General features: G+C 38.8%; 1 protein-coding gene across 3 annotated transcripts in view; it reads right to left on the bottom strand.

The window, feature by feature from the left end:
* The window catches only part of adgra1 (adhesion G protein-coupled receptor A1), a 492,840-nt gene that overhangs the window by 309,020 nt on the left and 158,484 nt on the right, over positions 1 to 25,336 (bottom strand). For all 3 annotated transcript variants that reach the window (XM_062976121.1, XM_062976119.1, XM_062976120.1), the window contains exon 6: positions 21,100 to 21,263. In XM_062976121.1, the coding sequence (XP_062832191.1) occupies positions 21,100 to 21,263 (164 nt within the window). The remainder of the gene's footprint in view (positions 1 to 21,099; positions 21,264 to 25,336) is intronic.

Genomic DNA, 25,336 nt, shown 5'->3' with positions numbered 1-25,336 from the left:
AGTTTTTATAGTCTCATTCAAACTCAACTGCAATTCAAGAGTGGTGTAATGCAGTTTCCTGCCTATTTCCTGAGAGCTTTCCACCCATCACTGCATCAGCACCATCAATACCATTTTAAAAGTACAGCCAGCATGTACAGTAAGTTTAAAATTGATGAAATATAAAAACATTTATGGTGATGGGCTCCATGATATATATATGTATATGTATGCATATACAGTAGAGTCTCACTTATCCAAGCTAAACGGGCCGGCAGAAGCTTGGATAAGCGAATATCTTGGATAATAAGGAGGGATTAAGGAAAAGCCTATTAAACATCAAATTAGGTTATGATTTTACAAATTAAGCACCAAAACACTATGTTATACAACAAATTTGTCAGAAAACGTAGTTCAATACGCAGTAATGTTATGTTGTAATTACTGTATTTACGAATTTAGCACCAAAATATCATGATATATTGAAAATATTGACTACAAAAATGGCTTGGATTATCCAGAAGCTTGGATAAGCGAGGCTTGGATAAGTGAGACTCTACTGTATATGTATGTGTGTGTGTGTGTGTGTGTGTGTGTGTGTGTGTATATATATATATATATATATATATATATATATATATATATACATATATATATATACACACACACACACACACACACACACACAGAGAGAGAGAGAGAGAGAGAGAGAGAGAGAGAGACTGGTCCCGTGATAGATGATAGATACACACACACACACACACATACATACATACATACATATGTATGTATATGTATGTGTGTGTATGTGTATGTATGTATAGATAGATAGATAGATAGATAGATAGATAGATAGATAGATAGAGATATAGATATATATAATGGGACCAGTCTACCACATTTCACACAATAATGCCCACTTACAGTTTTAATGTACAGTCATAACATAACTGACAGATATATGAAAGAAATAAAATAATCAAACTGAATGCATATATTGTTGAATTGGTTCTTAAGCCTTGTCCACACATCCCGGCCTCACATGTACACTTGTCCCAAATTTGTGAATTCCTTTTCACTTGTCACAAAAAAAACCCACACCTTTCAACTGTCCTAATTTGGCAGGGACCATCCCAAATAATCCTCCATCTTCCAAAGTAAGTCAAGCAACCTGAAGAAGACTATGTCTGTAGCACTGAAAGGCAGCTAATGCTGATTCTACTTCTCCATCTCAGATTGCTATTTTTCATCTTGGATGCCAAAATAATACTGATAGGCACTAAATTCAACAGTAACAGTTTCTTTTTAACGACTAAACAACAGTTTTACAACAGGAAAAACAATGACCTACAGGAAACCATTTCTGTTCTATGAGTAAGTGTAATGCAGGGACTATTGTTAATATGTTCTGAAATGCTGCTGGTCTCATATCTGTTTAGAATAGAATCTTTTTGGTTTATTTTTAAAAACATTTTTGCTCCAAAATGCCAACAATGGTCTCTAAGGAGTGTAGACAACTGTTCCACCATGTTTGAAATCCCATTGGGTCCTTGGGGGATCACAATTTACTTTTTAAAATTGCTCCCAAATAATGCTAGAATGTGAGATGCGCTTCCACCACTGGGACACTTGGTGCCTTTGTTTCATACACAAAATAAAAAAGAAATTACTTCTGAGCCCTTTTGGTTGTTTAACAAGGCCTCTTTTAAACTTAAAATGGTACAAGAAACCCCCAAAATATGGTGGCAATGTACCTATATCCCCTTGATGGCATTTGGGGAAATTTATTTTCATGGAAGCAGGTTCAGTGGGTGGACAGCTCTCCCCATGTTCTCCTCGAGCAGTAGTTTTCAACCTGTGGGTCCCCAGGTGTTTTGGCCTACAACTCCCAAAAATCCCAGCCAGTTTTTCAGCTGTTAGGATTTCTGGGAGTTGTAGGCCAAAACACCTGGGGACTCACAGGTTAAGAACCACTGATCTAAATGGACCAGATGAGTCCCAACTCTAGTGTAGGAACACTGAAGTAGAACAGTATTCAGGAGGCACTGTTTCTCCAAAACCCTGCAAAACACTGCAAGGATTTGGGCACATTTATTTCTGTAGCTGATGGATTTCAGCCTCCTGTAGGTAAAACTAGTGCCTTTCAGGGTGTCAAATTTATTATCAAGGAAGGCACTGGTTTTAGTTGGAAGAAGAAGACATCCATCAATCACCAGAAAAAAACAAGGATTAAAACAACCTAGACACTTTAAGGCTTTTTCAGTGCTCTTAAAGTCAAAGAAGCCTCGCCTTGATTGTATAACAGTGCCAATTCTCACTTTTTATTTTACATTATATATGAGATATCTCAGGACAAAAAGGAATTGAAATTTTATTTTCATTTTTGAAAGTTACTTTAATACTAATGGTTCTTTCAAGTATTATAAATATAATAGCATGCTGAAGTCATGCATAAATGAGCAGTGACAAAATGACGCTATGATGGCTTGACTGTTATACAGTGTTCCCTCACTTATCGCGGGAGTTATGTTCCAGGACCACCTGCAATAAGTGAAAATCCGTGAAGTAGGGGCACTGTATTTATTTTAATATTTATACATTATTTTAATATTTATACATTATTTTAGTAGTTATACACTATTTAAGTCTTTATCTCTCCCTTCGGCTTCTCCTTCCTCCCTTCCTTAGGCTATAAAATGTAATTTTATGATTTATAATAGTCTTTTAGAGTTTATTGAAAACCGCAAAACAGCGAATCCGCAAAAAGTGAACCGCAAAGTAGTGAGGGAACACTGTACTGTATTTCACCGAATCTAAGGCACCATCAACTATACGGTTCACCCCTTTTGAAGCTTCAATTTAAGAAAAAACAAAACAATTGTCTTAGAATTTTTGAATAATTTCCTCTGCATGCACACTACTCTCTTTTTTTGTTTCAGTGAAGGTTTGCAGTGCAATCTTTCCTGTGGGGTGAGGAGGGAGTGTGAAAAAACCAGGAAGTAATCTTGTCTGCGGGTGTGTTTATTATTAAATCTATGGACCTATTTGGGAGGCAAGAAGTGGTACTTAGTTTAGCCAAACTGGTAAACAGCCATCTGGCCCAGGCCTAGGACAAAATGGTGAGAGCTAGCAGAGCTGTTTTGGTCTGAGGTCCTTCCTCCTCCTTCTCCTTGTCTTTGTCAGCGGGTAAGAAGGGTTTAAAAACAAAAAGCAATGAATCCAAGTTACCATTGAATCTAAGACATATCCAGTTTTTGAAGCCCCTTCAATGGAAAAAGTGTGTCTTAGATTCAATGAAATATGGTATTAATTTCTCTGTATTGAGCAGACTTTGCCAAGCTCTGCCACACATGACACAGGCACACATGAACTCATTTGCAATGTTCGGAGAAGCTTAAAATAGTTAGAGAGAGCCCCACCTTTTCCAATTTCTGCTTTGTGTGCTTTAAAGGGAGGCATGCTGAATTACAGATTCATGCTTCTGAGCTTGTCTAAAGGCCTGTCTACAAGTACCTCAAAACCCAAATACAACCAGATGTTGCTCTTATGCAACAAAATGGTCCGCAGATGTTTCCATGTGGTAAAACCAGTTAATACATTTTTAGCCCATGATAAGTAAATTTGGGGAATGTTCCACAGCTTCTATGACGCTCCAAAGCAACTCCACACTTTGGTGTGCATTAGGTTCTGATTTGAAACTGGCCTTGCTGTTTACTCAGGTCAATGATGCCATGCTGCTTTCCCTATGTTCTGTGGCATGAGGGAAAGGGAATGGCACCCGCTGTAGTAGCACACCTCCCCTCCCCCCCTCACTTCTTCAGATCCTGTGGGTACCTTTCCTGACATCAGCAAAGGAACTCTCTGGGCTGTTATTGCCACTAATGCAATAATGAATAATAACACAGATAAAGTTGACTGTCCAGCAGAGTTGTTCCAGTTTCATCCAACTGGACAGTCAGACCCCACCCGCAGTATAGTGTGAGTTTATCTGATTACTTCAGGACTGAAAATATTTGTCCTTTTTACCATTTTTTTAATCCACCTGATACTGTATCTGAATGGTTTTTATATTTGGCTTTAGGTGTTGCCCATAAACAGAAAATCATTTGACAGATTGTGGATGGAAGATAATTTAACATTACACTGTTCACCTTGGCACCATCTTGGTGTTGGGTACAGCTCTGGAACAGTTTCAAGAGTCTTGCAACTTGGGGTGGGGGGTGTTGGCAAAGAATCTACCCTTAAGATAGATCTGGTCTATCGCATTCTCACTTATCAGATTTTGTAATATGGGTAAGAGTGCCCAAGAAGTGGCTTTCTAAGAAGTGGCTATCTAAGGGACAACCCAAATTTGGGGCTGCCCTTGGGGTTCAGTGCTGAGGGGGCTGCCTCAGGGTAGACACCTAGCCTCAGCTGGGCCCCCATCAGGTTGCTCTCTCCCCCTTATTCTTGTTAGATCCAAAAAACCTTAAATGGAATTCATGCTAAATAAAGTTGCTCCCTTTCAACTCATCCGCTGCATTTAGTCTTGTCATCCTACAGTTGGTCATCAATGTCATGCTTTTTATGGCTCACCACCATCCTAACAGTTATCTCAACCCTTCATATCACTGAAATGCCCACACAGATCTCATCACAGTGAGGTCCAAATGGCGGGAGATAGTGGGGGGATTCACTAGGAAGCATGGCAAATCAGCCGGGCAGTGTGGGAGCCCATAGCCCCATGCCCACATCGCTCACATCGTCCTTTTACTCATCCCATGAGGGGGAGTGTTGTCACCCAGTTTCCCTCTGTGATAGCCCCATTATTGCCTATGAGAACACAGGAAGCCTCGTGTGTTCTCTGTGCAGCGTCCTAGTTTGCTGGCAGGATGCTGGAAGCGCAGAGCCCTACCAGAAGTGCCCCTATGTCATTTGGTTGGCTCCAGCAGACTCCGTGCTTCCAGCATCCTGCAAGCATCCTGGGACACTGAAATTTGTCAATATGATGAGCAAGTCACGTTTAAATAATGAAGTAACATTTCAGCTCAGTCATGTGTTTCATTTACTTAAAAAAAATTATATGCCATTTTGAATGCTATCCACATGTAACAGAACTGTATACATAGCAGCCGATGTATATTGTGTCTCTCTATTTTGTTTCTCACCCTTCACCCCAACCCTGTTCAATGACACTACTTCCTTCCCAGCAGAAGTGTGATCTCATAGTCATGATGCTTGGATCTCACTTCTACAACCTGAGAACTACTGCTGAAATGTAGCTCTTCACGTGATTCAAAAAAGTGAAGGGATAAAAATATGAATACCTGCTCTTCTTTTTTTTATTTAAAGGTGATTTCAGTGAACACAAATAGAATGCACTGGAGCTGAAAAAATCTCTCTTTTAAATATTAATGTGCTTCTTGGGGGGGGGGGGGGGGCAAAACCTTTATGGGAAATATATGCAGGCAAGAACAGGAAATATATGTTCATGTACAGCAAGAATCATTCATAAATGTTTTTCATCTAAGTATGACTGTACAATATTCCAATTGAAATAGTTAATAATATTTTAATCAATGAATTGCAAAGAATATGAAATGATAAGTCAGCTCACTGAAATTTCCTATACAAGGTATATTATTGTGAGGGTGATTTGCTGAATAGTAATAAAAACCCTACTCTGTTCTCAATAATATCCGTTGTGTCATTCACTATGTGCTAATTTCACTCATGACTTGACTGTTAAAATTAAGGTACTTTTCAAAATTGATGGGCTGGAAAGTCATTCAAATACAGGCAGTTGCCATGTGATTCTCTGTAACCTAGAACAGATTTTCCCCCTCCCTTTCTTTCATCTCAGGCTTAAATAACCTTCCTTTTAAAAAATAATGCCAAATCTAAGTGCAATTGTTTATATGCTCCAGCTGTGAACCATGAGTTATAATCTATTTAAAATGATCCTCTGAAAATATTGGAGAAGAATAGATAATTTACTAGCAATTAAAGTTGTGACCAACACCTGTGCCTAATTTGGAATCACCTGTACGATCAATCATCGGTTATTTTTGGAGTCTAAATACATACATTATATGTGTGTTTTCATGTGGTCACGCAAAGAGAAAAAGACAGACAAACAGAGATTCATTTGGTCATTATATCTACAGTTGGCCCACAATAAAAAAGGTTATATAAAATGCAGTTTTGAGTGATTTGATCATTTCCTTTGCATTGTAGCCTAACAAGATACTATTGTTACTATGGCTGAAATGAAGACAGCACCACAGTAGTTAAGATTTTAATAGGAATCATAACATTACACTCTTCCCACCTGGCATCCCTACCAATTAGGATCATAAACAACAGCCAAGTCATGTAGTACCTAAGCATTAGATACACAGAGCCCATGAAAATTAATTCTCCAACAAGTCTGTCACTCTTAGGAGCATCTCCTGTCAGCAAGCTCTCAATTTGCAGGATGTAGAAGATGTATCTCTTTCTCTCAATGGTTAAGTATGCAAAGCACTTCAAAATAGAATGAAACACAAAATGGAACAAAGGTTTTAAAGGTCTCAGCGGAACTGGAGACAGAGTGCAATATAATTCATGCCATGCCCTGCAACATACATTTCAATGCAGCGGAGGTAATAAAACATCACTTCCAGCTGCCAATTTGGGGGAATTTTGGGACAAATTTTTTGGTTTGTTTTGGATTTTGTGGGGGAAATAGGAAATTCAGAGGTTACAGACACCCAAGGGTCAAAGACAGCCCATCAGCAACACATTGCCTGAAAAATGCTCATGTGACCAAGAAAAAACAAAGTGAAAAAATAGGATAATCAATGCAGGCATGTGTTTGTTGTTGTGTGCCTTCAAGTGATTACTGTTTTATAGAAGTCCTAAGGCAATCCATCACTGGATTTTATGGGCAACCCTTATCCAGAGGGGATTTGGCTTTGTCCTCCTCTGAAGCTGAGAGAGTATGATTTGCCCATCCAGAGACACACGACTTTCACTGGTGTGCAACAGCACCAACTCTTCCTTAAACAGTGCAACAAGGCTTGAGCTAGAAAAGAATGAAATTCTGTTCTAGCCAACCATATTGTAGCTATGTGTACCTGCATATAACAAACAAGGTAAACAACAACTATCTCCAGAATCCTTTACTGTGCATGAATGAATAGAGGGCAAAGGGAGGAGCCGATAAACCTTCGTTACCAGTTACATCAGGCATGGGCAAACTTCGGCCCTCCAAGCATTTTAGACTTCAACTTCCACAATTCCTAACAGCCAGAGTTGAAATCCAAAACACCTGGAGGGCCAAAGTCTGCCCATTCCTGAGCTACACCCAACATGTTAAAAAAAAGCATAGACCTGTAAATTCATCTACCAAAATCATAGCAATGAAGGATGGTGAAATAAGAAGTCATCCCTACAAGTATTTTGGAAGAAGCCTCCAAGAAGATTGCAACAGTTTTTGCCTACTTATGTAAGGCTTTGTATGTCATTTCTGCCTCTGGGACCAAAGTTTCTACTAAAAATGTAATTCTGAAGAATACAAAACCTTATCTCAAAAGGAAATAACCCATTTCTGACACTCTTTGCATATGAATTCCTATAGGTATGATCACATGACGCACTGTCAGTTTCACCTGCAACCCATAGTGACTCATATGCAAAGAGTATAAGCTTGTGAAAAATAGATTAGAAAATGTCTTCACATGTTCTTTTTCTTTCTGGGCACATCAGAAAGCTTGATGACAGTAGATCACGTGGTAGGGGAATTGAATGAGAGGAGATCACCTGGTGGGGGAAAACTGAAAGACAGCAGATGATAGGAGGGCTGAATGAGAAGAGATCCCTTGGTGGGAGAAGCTGAATGGCAATGGTGTGTGTTGTGTGCAGGGGGGGGGGGGGGAAGCTAGGTGAGAGGGAAACTGGAACTATGCTTATACCTATGGCCTATATTTGAATTTGGCTTGGAAGCTGCTAAGTTCCACAAGACTACCGCCCCAAAAAGGGGGAGAGAATGGAATAGATGTGCATCCTACAGATTGAGAGGAGACATCCATCTGCTGTCCGAAGGTTTTATTTTATTTGCTGTGGGAAGGAATGTGAGCTGGCTCGACTGTATCCAGTATATATCCAGTACTCAAAACCCATACATTAATAATAATAAAAAACTTTATTTACATTCCGCCCTATCTCCTCGGCGGGACTCTGGGAAGATTCCAGTATACAAAAGGCAAACATTCAATTGCCTCCAGGAAAGCCATTTCCCTCTTTGAGTGTGATAAGGTCCATAGTGACTTGGTTATCTGAGATATACCTGCACATTGGTTGAGAACTAAATTCTTCCACAGCTTAACACAAGAACTGCATTTGGGCATAACTATAAGCACCATGTTAGCACTACGGTACAAGCAATCTTCAAGTTACCAACATCCAACTTACAAATGACTCATAGTTAAGAATCGGGCTGAGACAACAGGAAGTGAGATATATCTACCCTTCTGAAGGGAAATTCAGTCCTGAAAGTGTTATGGGGAAAAGGAGTCTCTACTGAAGATTTATCACTAATCCTTGTTTCCACAAGACAACTTTTGCAAAATCCAATAATCAAGAAAGACCTATATATTAGGTCTTTATTAGAAAGAACCCATTCGGTTCTCATCTTCCAATGTACCAGCAACAAGGAAAGCTATGTTCCCATTTTAAAACAATTGCAACTTGCTCTTCCATGCAGACATTGACAATATATGATAGCCTTATCGATGTGTAAGAGGGGGGAAACCAACATAAACAGATGGCTTCTTGCTCTAACTTCTGCCTAAAACATACTGAACCACTGCTGCATGCACATAAATGACAACTAGCCATAGCTAACTGAAAAATTATATTAAATGTTGAGTTGTGTCAGAGGAAGTGAAGGACAGGAAGCACATGAGCTCAAAGTTCACACTTCACACTAAACCACAACTTACATCTTAAGTCTGTTTACTGCCTTCACATTTCTATCCTTCTTCACTTGCCAGCGATACTTGACTGTTTCTTCATAGATGAAGACTGTTTCTTCATAGACATTCATCATTCTGCCATGCAGCCTTATCACAAAGGCCAGGCAAAGCGTCCTGCTTCACCTGGCTTTCCGGAAGAAAAGAAAGTCCAGCAACATTGTGTTATGGACAGCGTACCGATCCGTTGCTGGACTGGTGGGGAAGCATCCTAGGATACTTCCCAAGCCCCGTCTGATGATGTGGATAGATGCATCAAACGTATCTCTCCAACTTGTCTGTTTTACACACACATACAGCAGCCCAAGGAGTATTGTGTGCTGTACACATATTATGAATTGGGAATTTTTTAAAAGTCTCCATCCACCACCTAAAGTTGGACAACTTTTATTTGCCAAATGCTCTATATGAGTAACCTGCCAGCAACTGTTGCCAAGCCAAAACCAATGGTTGACTAGGCTACAGCCAAAACTAGGAAAATCCACTGCATTTAAAAAAAATCTCTGTTACACTCTTCTTTCTCACTCCAGCCTCCCAACCAGCAGCCTTCTCAAATTTTTTTGCAGAACTCTGAACAAATTCTTTACAAAATTATTTTGAAATCAGGAAGTGGGCCATGTGAGGTATGGCCAAGGTGGATACCTGAAAGTTATCTACACAATAATTATCTACAGCACAGGAAGAGAAAGTCTTCTCAATTTTGGGTTGCCATAAACATTGTACTGTCTGTACATTTCAGTGAAATCTTTAAGGTCACTGGACACATTACCCAGACAGACAAAATTATTCTAAAACATTTGACATCTCTTCAGGATGGCTTGCTTTCCACTTAGTTTGAAGAAGAGATTGCTTTATTTCCAATTGGTTTCAACTTTTCTCAGTTGAGTGCAGATTTAGATAATACTATGAAAAGAAAGGAACAGAGTTTATTAATGCTTGCTACACTGACCATGCCAGCATAAAGTACTACACAAGAATTGCTAAGGAACCTGGCTTAATGATAGCAACCACCATAATGAAAAATTTTGTGATACTAACGAGACCTGGACCTATGGATATAGCATGTCTTCTAAGTAGAAAGAGTTCAAAGCCAGAGTTTTAAATTGATTTAGGTATCTAATGTTGTCAAGGGCCAGAAAGTCATAGTCCAGGTTCAGATACAATATTATGCTTTTCTGCCTTGGTAGCCTTTTGGCTGCTCTCCGGCTTGGAAGCAGAAGATGAAGAAGCAATCATTATCAATAAGCCAGCACGCTCAGTGATTCCAATGCAGCATGCTATATGGATGTAGCCATTTTTTTCACCTCTCTACTTTCCCACTAAACCCTGCCTCTCCTCAATCATATTTGGATATTACATCTAATTAGACATTTTTCTCTGGGGTTACCTTCTTCCTTCAGTGTCATTGCTTGCAATATTTCTTAACTTAATTTGAAGTGTGTACGCTTCTGCATTCAATCTGAAATCTTCATCTCCTCAGTTCTGTCAGGCTGAAACCGGCATATGGCTTATGGCGGCTTTCCTCATAATTTACAAAAGGGCTTTTTCATAGGGCTAACAACACAACAATATACAGTAGAGTCTCACTTATCCAACGTAAACGGGCCGGCAGAATGTTGGATAAGCGAATATGTTGGATAATAAGGAGAGATTAAGGAAAAGCCTATTAAACATCAAATTAGGTTATGATTTTACAAATTAAGCACCAAAACATCATGTTTTACAACAAATTTGACAGAAAAAATAGTTCAATACACAGTAATGCTATGTAGTAATTACTGTATTTACGAATTTAGCACCAAAATATCACAATATATTGAAAACATTGACTACAAAAATGCGTTGGATAATCCAGAACGTTGGATAAGCGAGTGTTGGATAAGTGAGACTCTACTGTAATATAAGTCCAAATAAATAATTCTCACTCCCAGCATTTCATACAAAAAACTAAAGATAGTATATCCATAAGTAAGATAGCACTAACAAATAACTGGTGCACTACACCAACAATATCTTTATAAAGGGCAGTAACTGGATTAGTCTGTGGGTGAATCTACACTGCAGAATTAATCGAGTTTAACACCACTTTTATTTCCGTGACTCAATGCTATGGAATTCTGGGATTGAAACTGAGTGATGCACCAACACTACTTGGCACAAAGGACTGAAGGCCTTGTAAAACTCCAACTCCCATGATTCCATAGCATTGAGCCATGGCAGTTAAAATGTTGCTAAACTGCATTAATTATGCAGTGTGGATGCATCCTGGGTCATCAGAAAATACAACACCAGAGGGAAGAATATTTCAGTTACCAAAAGAAGGAAAAATACAATTTTGAGGGTGAAGAGTCATGAAAATAGACTTCCAGATTTCTACTAGAACAACATTTAAAGTACATATCACAATCTGTTTATCAGAAGAAAATACAATGGAAACTTGTATATTAAAACTATGTATGAATCAAATGTACATAGTGAGAAAATGTTAGAAGAAAATCTGGGCCATCTTGCCTAATCCTTAATAGAATTGTCAGAAAGCAATTTATATTGACGTTGTAGCTGTACTTTCATATCATTGAGACTTTTTTGCCAGGGGCTCACCAGGTATTAAACCAATAATCTCTAAAGAAAACAAGAGTTCATATGGATTCTTGGAAGTAATGCAATACTGAACAAATAGCTAGTTCAGACTGGTGATTTAAAACTACACAATGACGAAGTACTAACACCACTTCCTTGGAACAGATTTGCTCTCCTTTGGTTGCATGTAATTTTTTCCAATATGATCCTATAATATAGCAAAAAGAACCAAATGTTTCTGATGCCCTAAAATGAATTTATTTTATTTGGCATATATTTTCATTGGTTACCACCAACTTCACCAGCTCCTTGGAATACTATTATATGAGTGGATGAGAGACTGCAACTGAAGAGGAAGATTCGGTGATAATTACTGTAATTGTTGCCATTAACAGTCAGTGGGTGTGTCACAATACAGATACCCTTACACTGTTAAACTGGTTGGAGTGCTAAAGTCTGCCTTTGACCATTTGAACAAAAGAACACCAAAGATACATTCCAGCTGAACAAGAATTCATCAAGACACTCTGTTCTACCTCTTTTGGCATGAATAAGGATATTACATATATGCTGCTTCTACACAGTCACATAATCCAGAGCAAAATGTGGATTAAAAAATTCAGTTCCACTCCCAAGAATCTCCACATGCATCCTGAGAACAACAAAAAAGCTCCTACAACACCCACAAAGCTCTCCTCCTACTGAATCAATCCAACAGAATGACATTTTTTTCTTACCTCGTTGGGAAAATATGGTGATCTGCAGCAGAATGAGAAACCGCAATGAAACTCATCTTCCAACTCAAAAAAGGGGGAGGGAAGATGTTTGTTTACCTTCCTGGGATCACCATATCAGATTCTTTTATCTGAATTTTCCAGAGATGGCAATGCTAACACAAGTGCTGCATATGTTCCTCCCAATTTTCTGCTCTGCTGCATCCATACACTGATGAACTGCAGTGCATTTTATTGCTTATTTTGGACTTTTTCCTAATTTTTTATGAGTGTTGCAGCATACATTAGGGGTGTGCACTGTCCACATCATTCTGGATTTTACAGCATTCTGGATGGGGTCTTTGTTACAATTCAGTCACTATTTATAAATGTACACTGGTAAGTATAGGAGAGCCAGTGAGGTGTTGGGCCTTGAGTGTTGGACTATAATTCTGGAGACCAGGGACTTATTCCCCACTTGGTCATGGGAATTTATTGGATGATTTTTGGCACATTACACATTCACAGCCCCAGAAAGTTGGAAACAACTTGAAGACACAAAACAGCAACAATAAATGTATTATTATATCTACATTTCCATTCCCTCACTATCCACCCCAAAGTATGTATATAACATGATGACATGGAGAGTAGATCATGAAAACCTGCAACTTTCCTCCTCCTGTCTCAATTACTAACCTTTAATATGCCACAAGGATTTTTCCCCCTCTACACCAGAATAACATGGACACATCTCTGGAAATTCCAAAAAGACATTTTAGGAACAATTCTATTCAGAACAGATATTTTCCTTCCTCCTTTAAATAATGCCATTTTTATTTCAAGACTTTCTTGAATTACTGCTGTTCACCTTGCAGCATCTAAACCAGGGGTCCCCAAACTTTTTAAACAGGGGGCCAGTTCACAATCCTTTGGACCATTGGAGGGCCGGACTATAGATGGCCACCGAGCAATTAATAATAATAATAATAATAATAATAATAATAATAATAATAATAAAGAGGGTTGGAAGAGACCCCTTGGACCATTGAGTCCAATCCCCTTCTGCCTTTGTGCACCGAAAGCACAAGCAAAGCACCTCTGACAGATGGCCTCCCAGTCTCAATGTCAATAATAATAATAATAATAATAATAATAATAATAATAATAATAATAATAGACCCTTGGGCCATTGAGTCCAACCCCCCTCTGCCTTTGTGCACCGAAAGCACAAGCAAAGCACCCCTGACAGATGGCTACCCAGCCTCAATGTTAATAATAATAATAGTAATAATAATAATAATAGAGGGTTGGAAGAGACCCTTTGGGCCATTTAGTCCAATCCCCTTCTGCCTCTGTGCACCAAAAGCACAAGCAAAACACCCCTGACAGATGGCCACCCAGCCTCAATGATGATGATGATAATAATAATAATAATAATAATAATAATAATAATAATAATGAAGCCAGAATCATCCAGTACAGACAAAATCAACTGTTTCAATCAGACCAAAGACGGTTCTACCAGAGTCTGAACCAAACAACAGACACAGTAACCATAAAACCAGAGAAAACTGCAACAACGAAGTTCTGGAAAGAACTTTGGGAAAACAATAAAAACTACAACAAAAACGCTGGGTGGATAAAGGAGTTTGAAGGAAAATTCTCACAGAACAAAATGGAACTGATGGAAATAACAACTGAAATGATCAGCAAACGAGTGCAAAAAGTCAAGAACTGGACATCGCCTGGTAGTGATCAACTTCATGGATTTTGGCTCAAACATCTGATTAGTTTACATGGAAAAATGGCCCAACAATTCAATGAGATGCTGCAGAAAGGAAGTATCAGTGAATGGCTAACAACTGGAAGAACATACCTGATACAAAAGGATCCAACAAAAGGAGCAGCACCAGGAAACTACAGGCCAATAACGTGTCTGCCCACTATGTTTAAACTACTGACTGGCATCATAGCTGACAGAATTCAAGACTATCTTGAAGAAAAAAACATCTTGCCAGATGAACAGAAAGGCAACAAACGGAAAAGCAGGGGCACAAAAGACCAGTTATTGATTGACAAAATGATCCTGGAGAACTGTAAGAGCCGAAAAGCTAATCTTCACATGACGTGGATTGACTACAAAAAGGCCTTTGACTCACTCCCACACAGCTGGATCATCAAGTGCCTGGACGCCATCGGGATTTGTAAAAACGTTGGCACCTTCATTGAAAACATGATGGAGCACTGGAAAACTGAACTGTTTGTTGGAAATGAAAGCTATGGACTTGTCAACATCAGAAGAGGAATTTTCCAGGGAGATTCATTGTCCCCTCTGCTTTTCATTATTGCCATGATTCCTCTGTCAACAATCTTACAAAAAACAAATCTCGGCTACCAAACATCTAAGAATTCTCACAAAATTTCACATTTGATGTACATGGATGACCTGAAGCTATATGGGAAAACAGAAACTGAAATTCAGTCTCTGACCAACACTGTCCGAATTTTTAGCACTGATATCAACATGGAGTTTGGTTTGGACAAATGTTCGACAGTGGCATTGAAGAAGGGAAAAATAATTGAAAGTGAGGGCATAAATATGCCCAATGGCCAAACAATAAAGTGTCACCAGCCAGAGGCCTATAAATATCTGGGCATATTACAGCTGGACAACATCAAGCATGAACATGTGAAAACTGTGGTCAGCAAAGAATACACACAAAGGGTCAGAAAAATTCTCAAAAGCAAGCTCAATGGAGGCAACACCATCAAGGCCATAAACACCTGGGCCATACCTGTCATAAGATATACTGCTGGCATCATAAACTGGACACAGATGGAACTGGACAATTTGGACAGAAAAACAAGAAAACTCATGACCATTCATCATTCACTGCACCCTCGCAGTGATGTTGACCGGCTGTATCTGCCTAGAAGATCAGGGGGCAGAGGACTCCTACAAGTAAAACAAGCAGTCAAAGAAGAAGAACATGCCCTGGCAGAATATGTAAAGCAAAGTGAAGAACCTGCTTTGATTGAAGTCAAAAATCAGAAACTCCTCAAAGCACAGCAGACAAAAAAACCAGTACAAGAAAACCACACTACAAACTAGAGCTGACAACTGGCACAACAAAACATTGCATGGAAAGTTCCTTGACAAAATTGAAGGAAAAGCTGATAAGGAGAAGACCTGGCTCTGGCTCACAAATGGGACCCTGAAGAAGGAGACAGAAGGCCTGATCCTTCAGCCCAGGAGCAAGCCATCAGGACAAATGCAATTAAGGCCAAGATCGAAAAATCAGCTGATGACCCAAAATGCAGACTGTGCAAGGAAACAGATGAAACCATTGATCATATCCTCAGCTGCTGTAAGAAAATTGCACAGACAGACTACAAACAGAGGCACAACTGTGTGGCCCAAATGATCCATTGGAACTTATGCCTCAAGTACCACGTGCCAGCACTGGTGGGATCACAAACCAGCAAAGGTCGTGGAAAATGAACACGCAAAGATACTGTGGGACTTCCGAATCCAGACTGACAAAATTCTGGAACACAACACACCAGACATCACAGTTGTGGAAAAGAACAAGGTTTGGATAATTGATGTTGCCATCCCAGGTGACAGTCGCATTGACGAAAAACAACAGGAAAAACTCAGCCGCTATCAGGACCTCAAGATTGAACTTCAAAGACTCTGGCAGAAACCAGTGCAGGTGGTCCCGGTGGTGATGGGCACACTGGGTGCCGTGCCAAAAGATCTCAGCCAGCATTTGGAAACAATAGACATTGACAAAATTACGATCTGCCAACTGCAAAAGGCCACCCTGCTGGGATCTGCACGCATCATCCGAAAATACATCACACAGTCCTAGACACTTGGGAAGTGTCCGACTTGTGGTTTTGTGAAACGAAATCCAGCATATCTATCTTGTTTACTGTGTCATATAACAGAGGCACAACTATGTGGCCCAAATGATTCATTGGAACTTATGCCTCAAGTACCACCTGCCAGCAGCAAAGAACTGGTGGGATCACAAACCTGCAAAAGTATTGGAAAATGAGCACGCAAAGATATTGTGGGACTTCCGAATCCAGACTGACAAAGTTCTGGAACACAATACACCAGACATCACAGTTGTGGAAAAGAACAAGGTTTGGATCATTGATGTTGCCATCCCAGGTGACAGTCGCATTGACGAAAAACAACAGGAAAAACTCAGCCGCTATCAGGACCTCAAGATTGAACTGCAAAGACTCTGGCAGAAACCAGTGCAGGTGGTCCCAGTGGTGATGGGCACACTGGGTGCCGTGCCGAAAGATCTCAGCCGGCATTTGGAAACAATAGACATTGACAAAATCACGATCTGCCAACTGCAAAAAGCCACCCTGCTGGGATCTGCAGCAGCATAACCCAGCATATGTATCTTGTTTGCTGTGTCATACAACGTCGTTGTGTCAATAATAATAATAATAAAATTACGATCTGCCAACTGCAAAAGGCCACCCTACTGGGATCTGCACGCATCATCCAAAAATACATCACACAGTCCTAGATACTTGGGAAGTGTTCGACTTGTGATTTTGTGATATGAAATCCAGCATGTCTATCTTGTTTGCTGTGTCATACAATAAAATAATAATAATAATAATAATAATAATAATAATAATAATAATAATAAGGGTTGTAAGAGAAGAAGAGACCCCTTGGGTCATTTAGCCCAACCCCCTTCTGCCCTTGTGCCGTGAGGGCCGGATAAATTGCTTCGATGGGCCGCATCCGGCCCCCGGGCCTTAGTTTGGGGACCCCTGATCTAAACCCTTAGCAGGTTAAATTGAATCTGAAATCAGACAGTCATTCAGAATTAGATTACTCTTTGGATGGCAAAAGCCTCAGACCTTTGACATTTCAGAGAAAAAAGATTGGCAAAATTATAATAATGCATTGTGAAACAAAATAAGAAATGTATCCAGACAATTTAAACCTCACAATGACTTTATGGAGAAAATGTTACGCATTATTTTAAGAGGCATTGTATATGTACACTTTCAACAAAATTAAGTGTTTCCTTATTAAGTGGATGGGGTGGGGGAAAACAAAGAAATAGTATAAAGTCGCATTAGCCAATGAAAACATTAAGTGGCTATGTGAAGAAAAAATAATTTACAACATTCATTGTCTCCACATCTGGTGCCCAGAAATATACATAACCAAATTGACATTTCAGTTAATGCCTCATAATCAAAGAAATCATTCTTTTATACACATTATGCACATTTCCTCTTATCTGCAACAATTAATTGTGGCTTCCATCTTTAGTTGTTCTAGCTCCTGTCTTGGCTATTCTTCCTATCTATGCTGGTAGACTAGAGATCTACAATGTATTCCATGTTTGTTGTACAGTCTGTCTTCTGTATCTTCACTTCAAGCTGCTGAAGGTGAAGATGCCACTGAGGCAAAGTTAGGGGTGAGAACGAGAAAAAGGAAAAAAAAGAAGAGAAGAGAAGAGAAGAGAAGAGAAGGAAGGAAGGAAGGAGCTCAGATTCCAATACAGTAGAGTCTCACTTATCCAACATAAACGGACCAGCAGAATGTTGGATAAGCGAATATGTTGGATAATAAGGAGGCATTAAGGAAAAGCCTATTAAACATCAAATTAGGTTATGATTTTACAAATGAAGCACCAAAACATCATGTTAGACAACAAATTTGGCAGAAAAAGTAGTTCAATACGCAGTAATGCTATGTAGTAATTACTGTATTTATGAATTTAGCACCAAAATATCACGATATATTGAAAACATTGACTACAAAAATGTGTTGGATAATCCAGAATGTTGGATAAGCGAGTGTTGGATAAGTGAGACTCTACTGTACCAGGATCCTTATGGTTAGTTGAAGATTGGCAGAGGCCAGGAAGATACCCTGGAATCTTTTCCCATGGCAGCTAATGTACAAGGCAATTGGGTAGCCCTTTGTCACTAGTTGTCAAGGTGGGAACTTCAGCATCCATAAATTTTAGTATTAAGGTCCTGCCGGAGTCCTCCTGGTGCCTAGAAAGGATTCACCAGGAGAGGGGGGGGGGGGGCAGGAGCGATTTTCCTCAACCCCCCACCCCCACCCAGCGCATCATTTCTATGTGCCAGAAGGACTCCAGAAGGATCTTAATGGCAGTCGGGGAAGTTGTTTTCTATTTTAAGGCCTTTGAAGGGGAGTTGGGTGTCTCTGTGTCCTCTCAGAAGTTACCCCCCGGGGATAAAGCAGTCAGTTTAAGAGGAGGTGTGGGAACTAAAGGCCACTCTGAATCGGGTTCTTTAAACCCAGTTCGACACAGCCTTTCCTACTGTCTGGAAGCACCCTAAGGGCCCTTACACACAGCTATATAACCCAGAATATCAAAGCAGGTAATCCACAATATCTGCTTTGAAATCCACTCTGCCATATAACCCAGTTCAATGTGGATTTTATACAGCCTAAGGCCCCTTCCACACTGCCATATAAAATCCAAATTATCTGCTTTTAACTGGAATATATGGCAGTGTATAATTATATAATCTAGTTCAAAGCAGATAATCTGAATTTTATATAGCAGTGTAGAAGGGGCCTTAATGGTCAATGGTTTATATAGTATTTTAATGGTGTATTTTGTATTGTATTCAATAATCTAGTTTTTATGTATATATTTGTTTGTCCTGTATGTGAAAGACCTATGGTCTAAGCATTAAATAAACTACTACTACTATATGGCAGTGTAGAAGGTGCCTAAATAACATATAGGAATAATACCTTATTCACTTTTATACTTGGTACAAACTTTACCTTTAAGACATGAATAAAATATATCAGGGAGTAATAATTCAAGCTTTTAATTTTAAAGCATTAAAAAGCCATTAGGATAATGCTACAGAAATGAAACAACTACTCCAGCATGGAGATCTGACTATCTATCCACCTTTATCTTTAGAAATTTAAAAAGATTATTTCAATAAAAGTTTTTAATGCAGAGGTGGCCAAATCCTATATTTAGAAGTCTGCTTTTGCCTTCTATATCTGTGTTATTACTTCTTTTGAATAAATTTTCTCTTATCTTTATATTTTTCTTTATTTTCCACTTTTTGCATGGGAAATGTGATGGTTTGTTACAATTTAAAAATACAGTAGTTGGTTACAACTTTTTGACTCATTTCACGCGCTGTCACTTGTAGGCACTAATCTGGAAAACAAGGTAATGATTTTGATTATCACTCTGGGCCGTGGATAGTTGAAAAGTTGCCTCTTTCTCTACCTAGGTGAGCAGAAGCTTGTGATGAGAAAAGGACTTGGCCCTTTTCCACATAGTTGTATAAAATCCACAGATAATCCACAATATCAGCTTTGAACTGGGTTATCTGAGTCCATATGGATTATATGGCAGTGTGGACTCAAATAACTCAGTTCAAAGCCGATATTGTGGATTATCTGCCTTTGATATTCTGGGTTATATGGCTATGTGGAAAGGTCCTTGTTCTCAGAGGCCACTCTACAGCTATAGACTATATTAATCAAAGCCTATTTCTATAGGTATTGAATTAATTGTGTAATTTCTTTAGTTTTAGATGACACACCCTTTCAATTTCTTTTTAACCATACTAGTTACCATGAATTTTTAAAGAATGGTTTACACCAACCAGTATTTCCAACTGGCTTCCATTATACATACATACATATATAATCTTGCACCTTGTCACGTCTACAATATATAAATAAAGAAATATGCTGTGTCGTCTTCTTTTTCTGACAATTAAATTTGGCAATTGTACCACGTAAGTCATATTCCATAACTTACATATCCATTCTGACTTCGTTGGTGAAAAAGATTTTTCTCTATTATTACAAATGTAGAGCATCATTTCTGAGCTTTTCCAAGGTCAGCTTTATTTGCATGATGAGTTCTCTAGGGAACGGCACAAGTACTCCAGTTTACACCTTACCCAAATATAACAGTCTAGACTTGAGATACATTTCAATTTCTGTCCGCTTCTATTACTTTATCTGCTTTCCATCCAATCTATTTCCATTACTCCCATTTTTATATAAAAAAATTGTCTGCCTCAGTGAAAGCTTCTGATTATTAAAATTTATTCCTCCCCTTGCCAATACACACAACTAAAGCTTATCCTACAAAGTTTGAAAAGGTGACTGGCAGAAAAATGCAATTTGACATTTATTCCATGCTGTCAAACGTGTAATCCAATAAAAATTGAATATTTTATTTGAACATATAATGCAATGAGAAATACCACTGTTATGTTACATTCAAATGCATGAGAATGATTACTTCAGAGTCAGATGACAGCAGTGATAGTTTTACAATGCACATTTTGTATAGATGAAAGAGTTCTGCAATGATCTAACAGCATTTAGTTTTTTTAAAAGTGTCCTTCCATTAAAACATAACACCATTTGTTGTATGTTTATTTGCTTATGTCTTTTCTTCAGTTTGTTTGAACCCACCACTTGTTATTTGCCATATATACTTGTGTATAAGCAAAAAAGTCATTTCACAAAATTGGTGTAAAAATCTTGATCTTATGGTAATACTGTTCTGAAAGCAGTCCATCCAGGCAGAGCTTCCTGTAAAAGAAGAGCCAATTGGCCTCCTTCTGGGAATGTCTAAAAGTTTGATTGTTGCATTCCCCTAAGTCATACCCTTACCCACAGGTCACATAATTTTGGTTCCAAAACCTGTCATCAATTTATACATGATTATATATGGTATACTTCAGCATTCACTTTTTCAGACTACATTTTTACTTCACTATAGAAGACTGAAAACCATGGTCCAACTCACCACATATCAGCTGGTTTTCTTTCAGGTTCCGCACTGGTGTTCCCTGTAAACCCCTTGGGAATGCACAAACTGTTTCTTCTGATATCCGCACTGAGGCATTTCTAGCCCAATGTAACAGCCATTTGAGATTACAGTCACAGATGAGAGAATCAGTAGAGAAATGTCTGAAAGCAAACCCCATATTCATAAATAGTTTACCTATTGAAATTGTTTTTATGTCATACTTGTCATATGTAACTCATAGGCACATTCTGCAAATCTCAATTACCTATTCCTAGATTATTTTTCATCTATTCTGAAAAGCCGCCAACACTAACAATTACCTAGAAAGCAAAGTAAATGAAATGTTCTAAATGTATATGATCCTTGACTTCCAAAATTGAGCCTCATCTGTATTTCATGGCGATAAACATAATGCCCATATACTATTGCCAAAGTTGCATGGGACTCACTTTGGATATTTATTTTGTGCATGAAGGGACAAAAAGGACAATAGCCTATCAGTTCAACTGTCTCATTAACATGGAGAATTTAATCCAAAATAGAGTGAAGGCAGCTAAAAAATGGAAGATAGGCATTACTACCACAATGCTCTTAAAAGCAAAAAGGATGACGCCAGTCTGATTCCAAGGAATAACTCAGAAAGCATGCCATCTTCTTCAGCATCCAAAACAATCAATCCGAAGGAAGTGGTGAAGACACCCAAAAAGGTGCTTCAAGGTATGCCAGTCTTACCACCTCTTCACATAGCCCTTTCAGACCATGATGTTGCACTGCTAAAGGAAAGGCGTGCCAAGTGGCTCATGGTGCTCCACATGCCCTCTCTCACCCCCTCATCACACCATGGGGATGGGACGTTGTCCTGCTGTCCTTTCTGCCATCACATGGCAAAAAGGGGAGGATAGTGGAGGTAGCTCCATTGGAGCTACCCAAACAACACTTTCCTCCCTGTAGTGGTGGAGGAAGTGCCTTTTGGTGCTTCCACCCCACTTTGGGAGGAAAGTGGGTGGGGTCTACCATGTATCATGTGATGGCACATGGCAGGACCCATCCAAGCCATGCATAAAAGCGGCAAAACAGGGCAAAAATGAAGTCCTTAGACACTTCCTGGCTGTTGCAACAATAGGAGAATAAATTTTAATCAAACCAAATCCGAAACCTCTTTACTCCTGAGACAGTATAAAGCAAAGGAAGAAAGAGGTTCTAAAAGACAACATAAGACCCTTTCCAAAATTCCCAAATGGATAATCTCATACTATTTTAGAGAAGAGGGAGAGAGCTGGAATGTGCAGAAAGCAATGAGCACAAATGGCCTTATAGAGATCCTTCCCAATCTATGTGATATCTGATGTCTCATGATAGCAACTCTCATTCCACTTCTTCACTCCACCAAAAAGCATAGAGGCAAAGCAGCTCCTATAACTGAACAGGCTTGCTCAACACGCTTGGGGCCAAAATCCATTACTTTGATTATTTTAAATGGGATTCACTACACTTCTGAATGTTTGAAAAACTTGGCATACTACCAAACTAGCCATCATCGTTCAGCCTGCTCTGCTATATGCAGTATATTTTTAGACCTGCATGTATGCACACTTAAGATTTATAGGCATGTCTTTTATGTGTACATATATAATGTGTGTTAAGTATATATTTGTGTATTTTCACACATATTCAGACATCACATGTTTAAATATATGGATTCCATTGAGAAACTCAAGAAGAAGTTGCATGCAGGCCAGGGAGACCTTAAAGTGAGGATGGAAATCATGTGGTCCTCTAGATGTTGGACGATAACTCCTAGGAACTCTAACCAACATAGGCAATGTTTCAGAAAGATGGGAGTTGAAGTCCAATAGCATGCAAAGGATAACATTATCTCCACTTCGTCTGGCTTCACTGAAGAAACAGAGGGGCATCAGGGTGAATCTGTTGCTCGGTGCACCACTCCCTCATAGTGACACTTCCCCCATCACACGTGGTTTGCGTCACCTGAGTGAACCAGCACAACATGGGCAGACTCCTGTGTTGGGAAGGAAGCGTCATATGACGGTTCCACTTCAATTGTGGGCAGGGCCACCTCCAGAAGTCCAACAACGTTGTGGGATGGGCAGTGTGCCTATCTATCACTAGACTGGCAGGTAAGCCTCATCTGATGAGGTTGTTACAGCTATTGCAATGAGAAACAGCATTCAAAGATCTTAGCAGAAAGATGTGGAGGGGGGGGTGTCTGTTTTTGAAATACCTCAGCAAAATCTGATCTTTGTTCTTGACCTGGTCTAGGAATATATATATATATATATATATATATGTGTGTGTGTGTGTGTGTGTGTGTGTGTGTGTGTGTATGATAATAAAAACTTTATTTGTATTCTGTCCTATCTCCCCAAGGGAATTCAGGGAAGATTCCAACATACAACGGCAAACATCTAATGCCTCCATAACAAATACTGACATAAAATCCCAGAGAAACCACCCATGTGAAAATAACATTAAGACCTAACATCAAATTAAAGCCTAACATCAGTAAATTAGACCTAACATCAATAAATTAAACTACACATAGTCAAACAAAATCATATAATAACTTAAAATCTAAACAAACATCCACGTTAATTTACAACAGCCAACTAAAGTTCACAAAACAGTGTGGGTTGGTTGTGTACTTAAATGATGGTCATTTAAGTATGCAAGGAAGGTCCAATATGATATAGTTCTCAGCCAGGGGCCTGGTAGTGATCTCTCATGATCCTCTCTCATGATCCTCCTCCTCTCCAATTGCTAGTGAGCATAAGTAGGTCTTCAATTGTTTTTTGAAGGAGAGGATGGTGGTGTCCAGCCCTATTTCTTTAGGGAGAGAGTTCCAGAGGTGTGGGGCGGCCACGGAGAAGGCCCTCTCTCTCGTTCCCACTCGTACTTGAGATGGGGGTGGGACCGAAAGCAGGGCCTCCTCTGCTCACCGCAGTGCCCGAGCTGTTTTGTAAGAGGAGATGTGTTTGGTCAAGTAGCCTGGACCTGAGCCGTTTAGGGTTTTAAAGGTAATGGCCAGTGCTTTATATTTAGCCGTGGCTATGGGACCAGGCCTTTGAACAAGAGTAGCAGTAGAAATGAGATACGATAATTATACGACTCACTGATTGCCCCACTTGGACTTGAAACGCGCCTGAATGTATATTTATAACTATGTAGGTTTTTAAAAAAATATAAGCTCTCAATTTTAATGTAATTTTAATTTAAATGGATTTTTAAACATGATATAAATTGTTTTGATATATATGTTCATGTTGTAAGCCGCCCTGAGTCCCCTGAGGGGTGAGAAGGGTGGGGTAGAAATAATGTAATAAAATAAATAAATAGCCCGGAAGCAGACTGGCAGCCAGTGGAATTATGAATTTGTATTTTACATGAAAGAGTGTAAATTGTCATGCCACTGAGCATTTTCTGGCTAGGGAACATGGCCCTCCAAGCCTTTTTAACCTTGACAGACTTATTGAGTTTTACAGTTCCATAATCCCAATGTATTATGATTAATCCCACTTCTAATTCAGTGCAGTCAATAAGAGTCTAACAGCCACAATATTTAACTTCAGCATGCATGTAATTATAGAAACATTATTTGCCCTCTACACTCTAGTTAATTTTTCATCAGTCTTTTTTATTGTTTAATAAAATCTTTCTTATTTGCTAACAAGGATGAATATTTAAATGTTTTAAATCAAATATGTACATTCAATCTAAGTATTGCTATAATGAACATCTAAGAGGTTTTATGTAAATGCTGTAAGGAATTAATTTATTTGTTCTCTATTTCTACTCATCCCTTACATAAAATGTAAGAGAAATTAACCATAAAGCTTTAGTATTTTTAAGGACAACTTCACGAGTGTATTTAAAAATACCACACAGAGCTATTATTGCATCTCTAATGCCCTAGAGCTATCACAAATGTATAATAAAGACCTAGAACTTGTTCTGACCACAATAAAAGAATTAGAATGTACTTTACAAAATACACTGAAATAATGCATGTAATGAAACATATACAATTGAAAATCTAGGTAAAGACTATTAATATACAACATCCCTTATATGAAATGCTTAAGACCAAGTTTCATTTTTTTTCAAATTTTGGAATATCTGTATTTTATGTGATATCTTGGTGAATACACAATATTCTAAATAATTTTGTGCATGAAACAAAATTTGTGTTCATTGAACCATTAGAAAGCCAATGGGT

The sequence above is a fragment of the Anolis carolinensis genome, chromosome 3 (assembly GCF_035594765.1).
Source record: "Anolis carolinensis isolate JA03-04 chromosome 3, rAnoCar3.1.pri, whole genome shotgun sequence".
Taxonomy (NCBI): domain Eukaryota; kingdom Metazoa; phylum Chordata; class Lepidosauria; order Squamata; family Dactyloidae; genus Anolis; species Anolis carolinensis.
The sequence above is the reverse complement of the archived record's forward strand: the minus strand, read 5'-3'. Positions and strand labels throughout refer to the sequence as shown.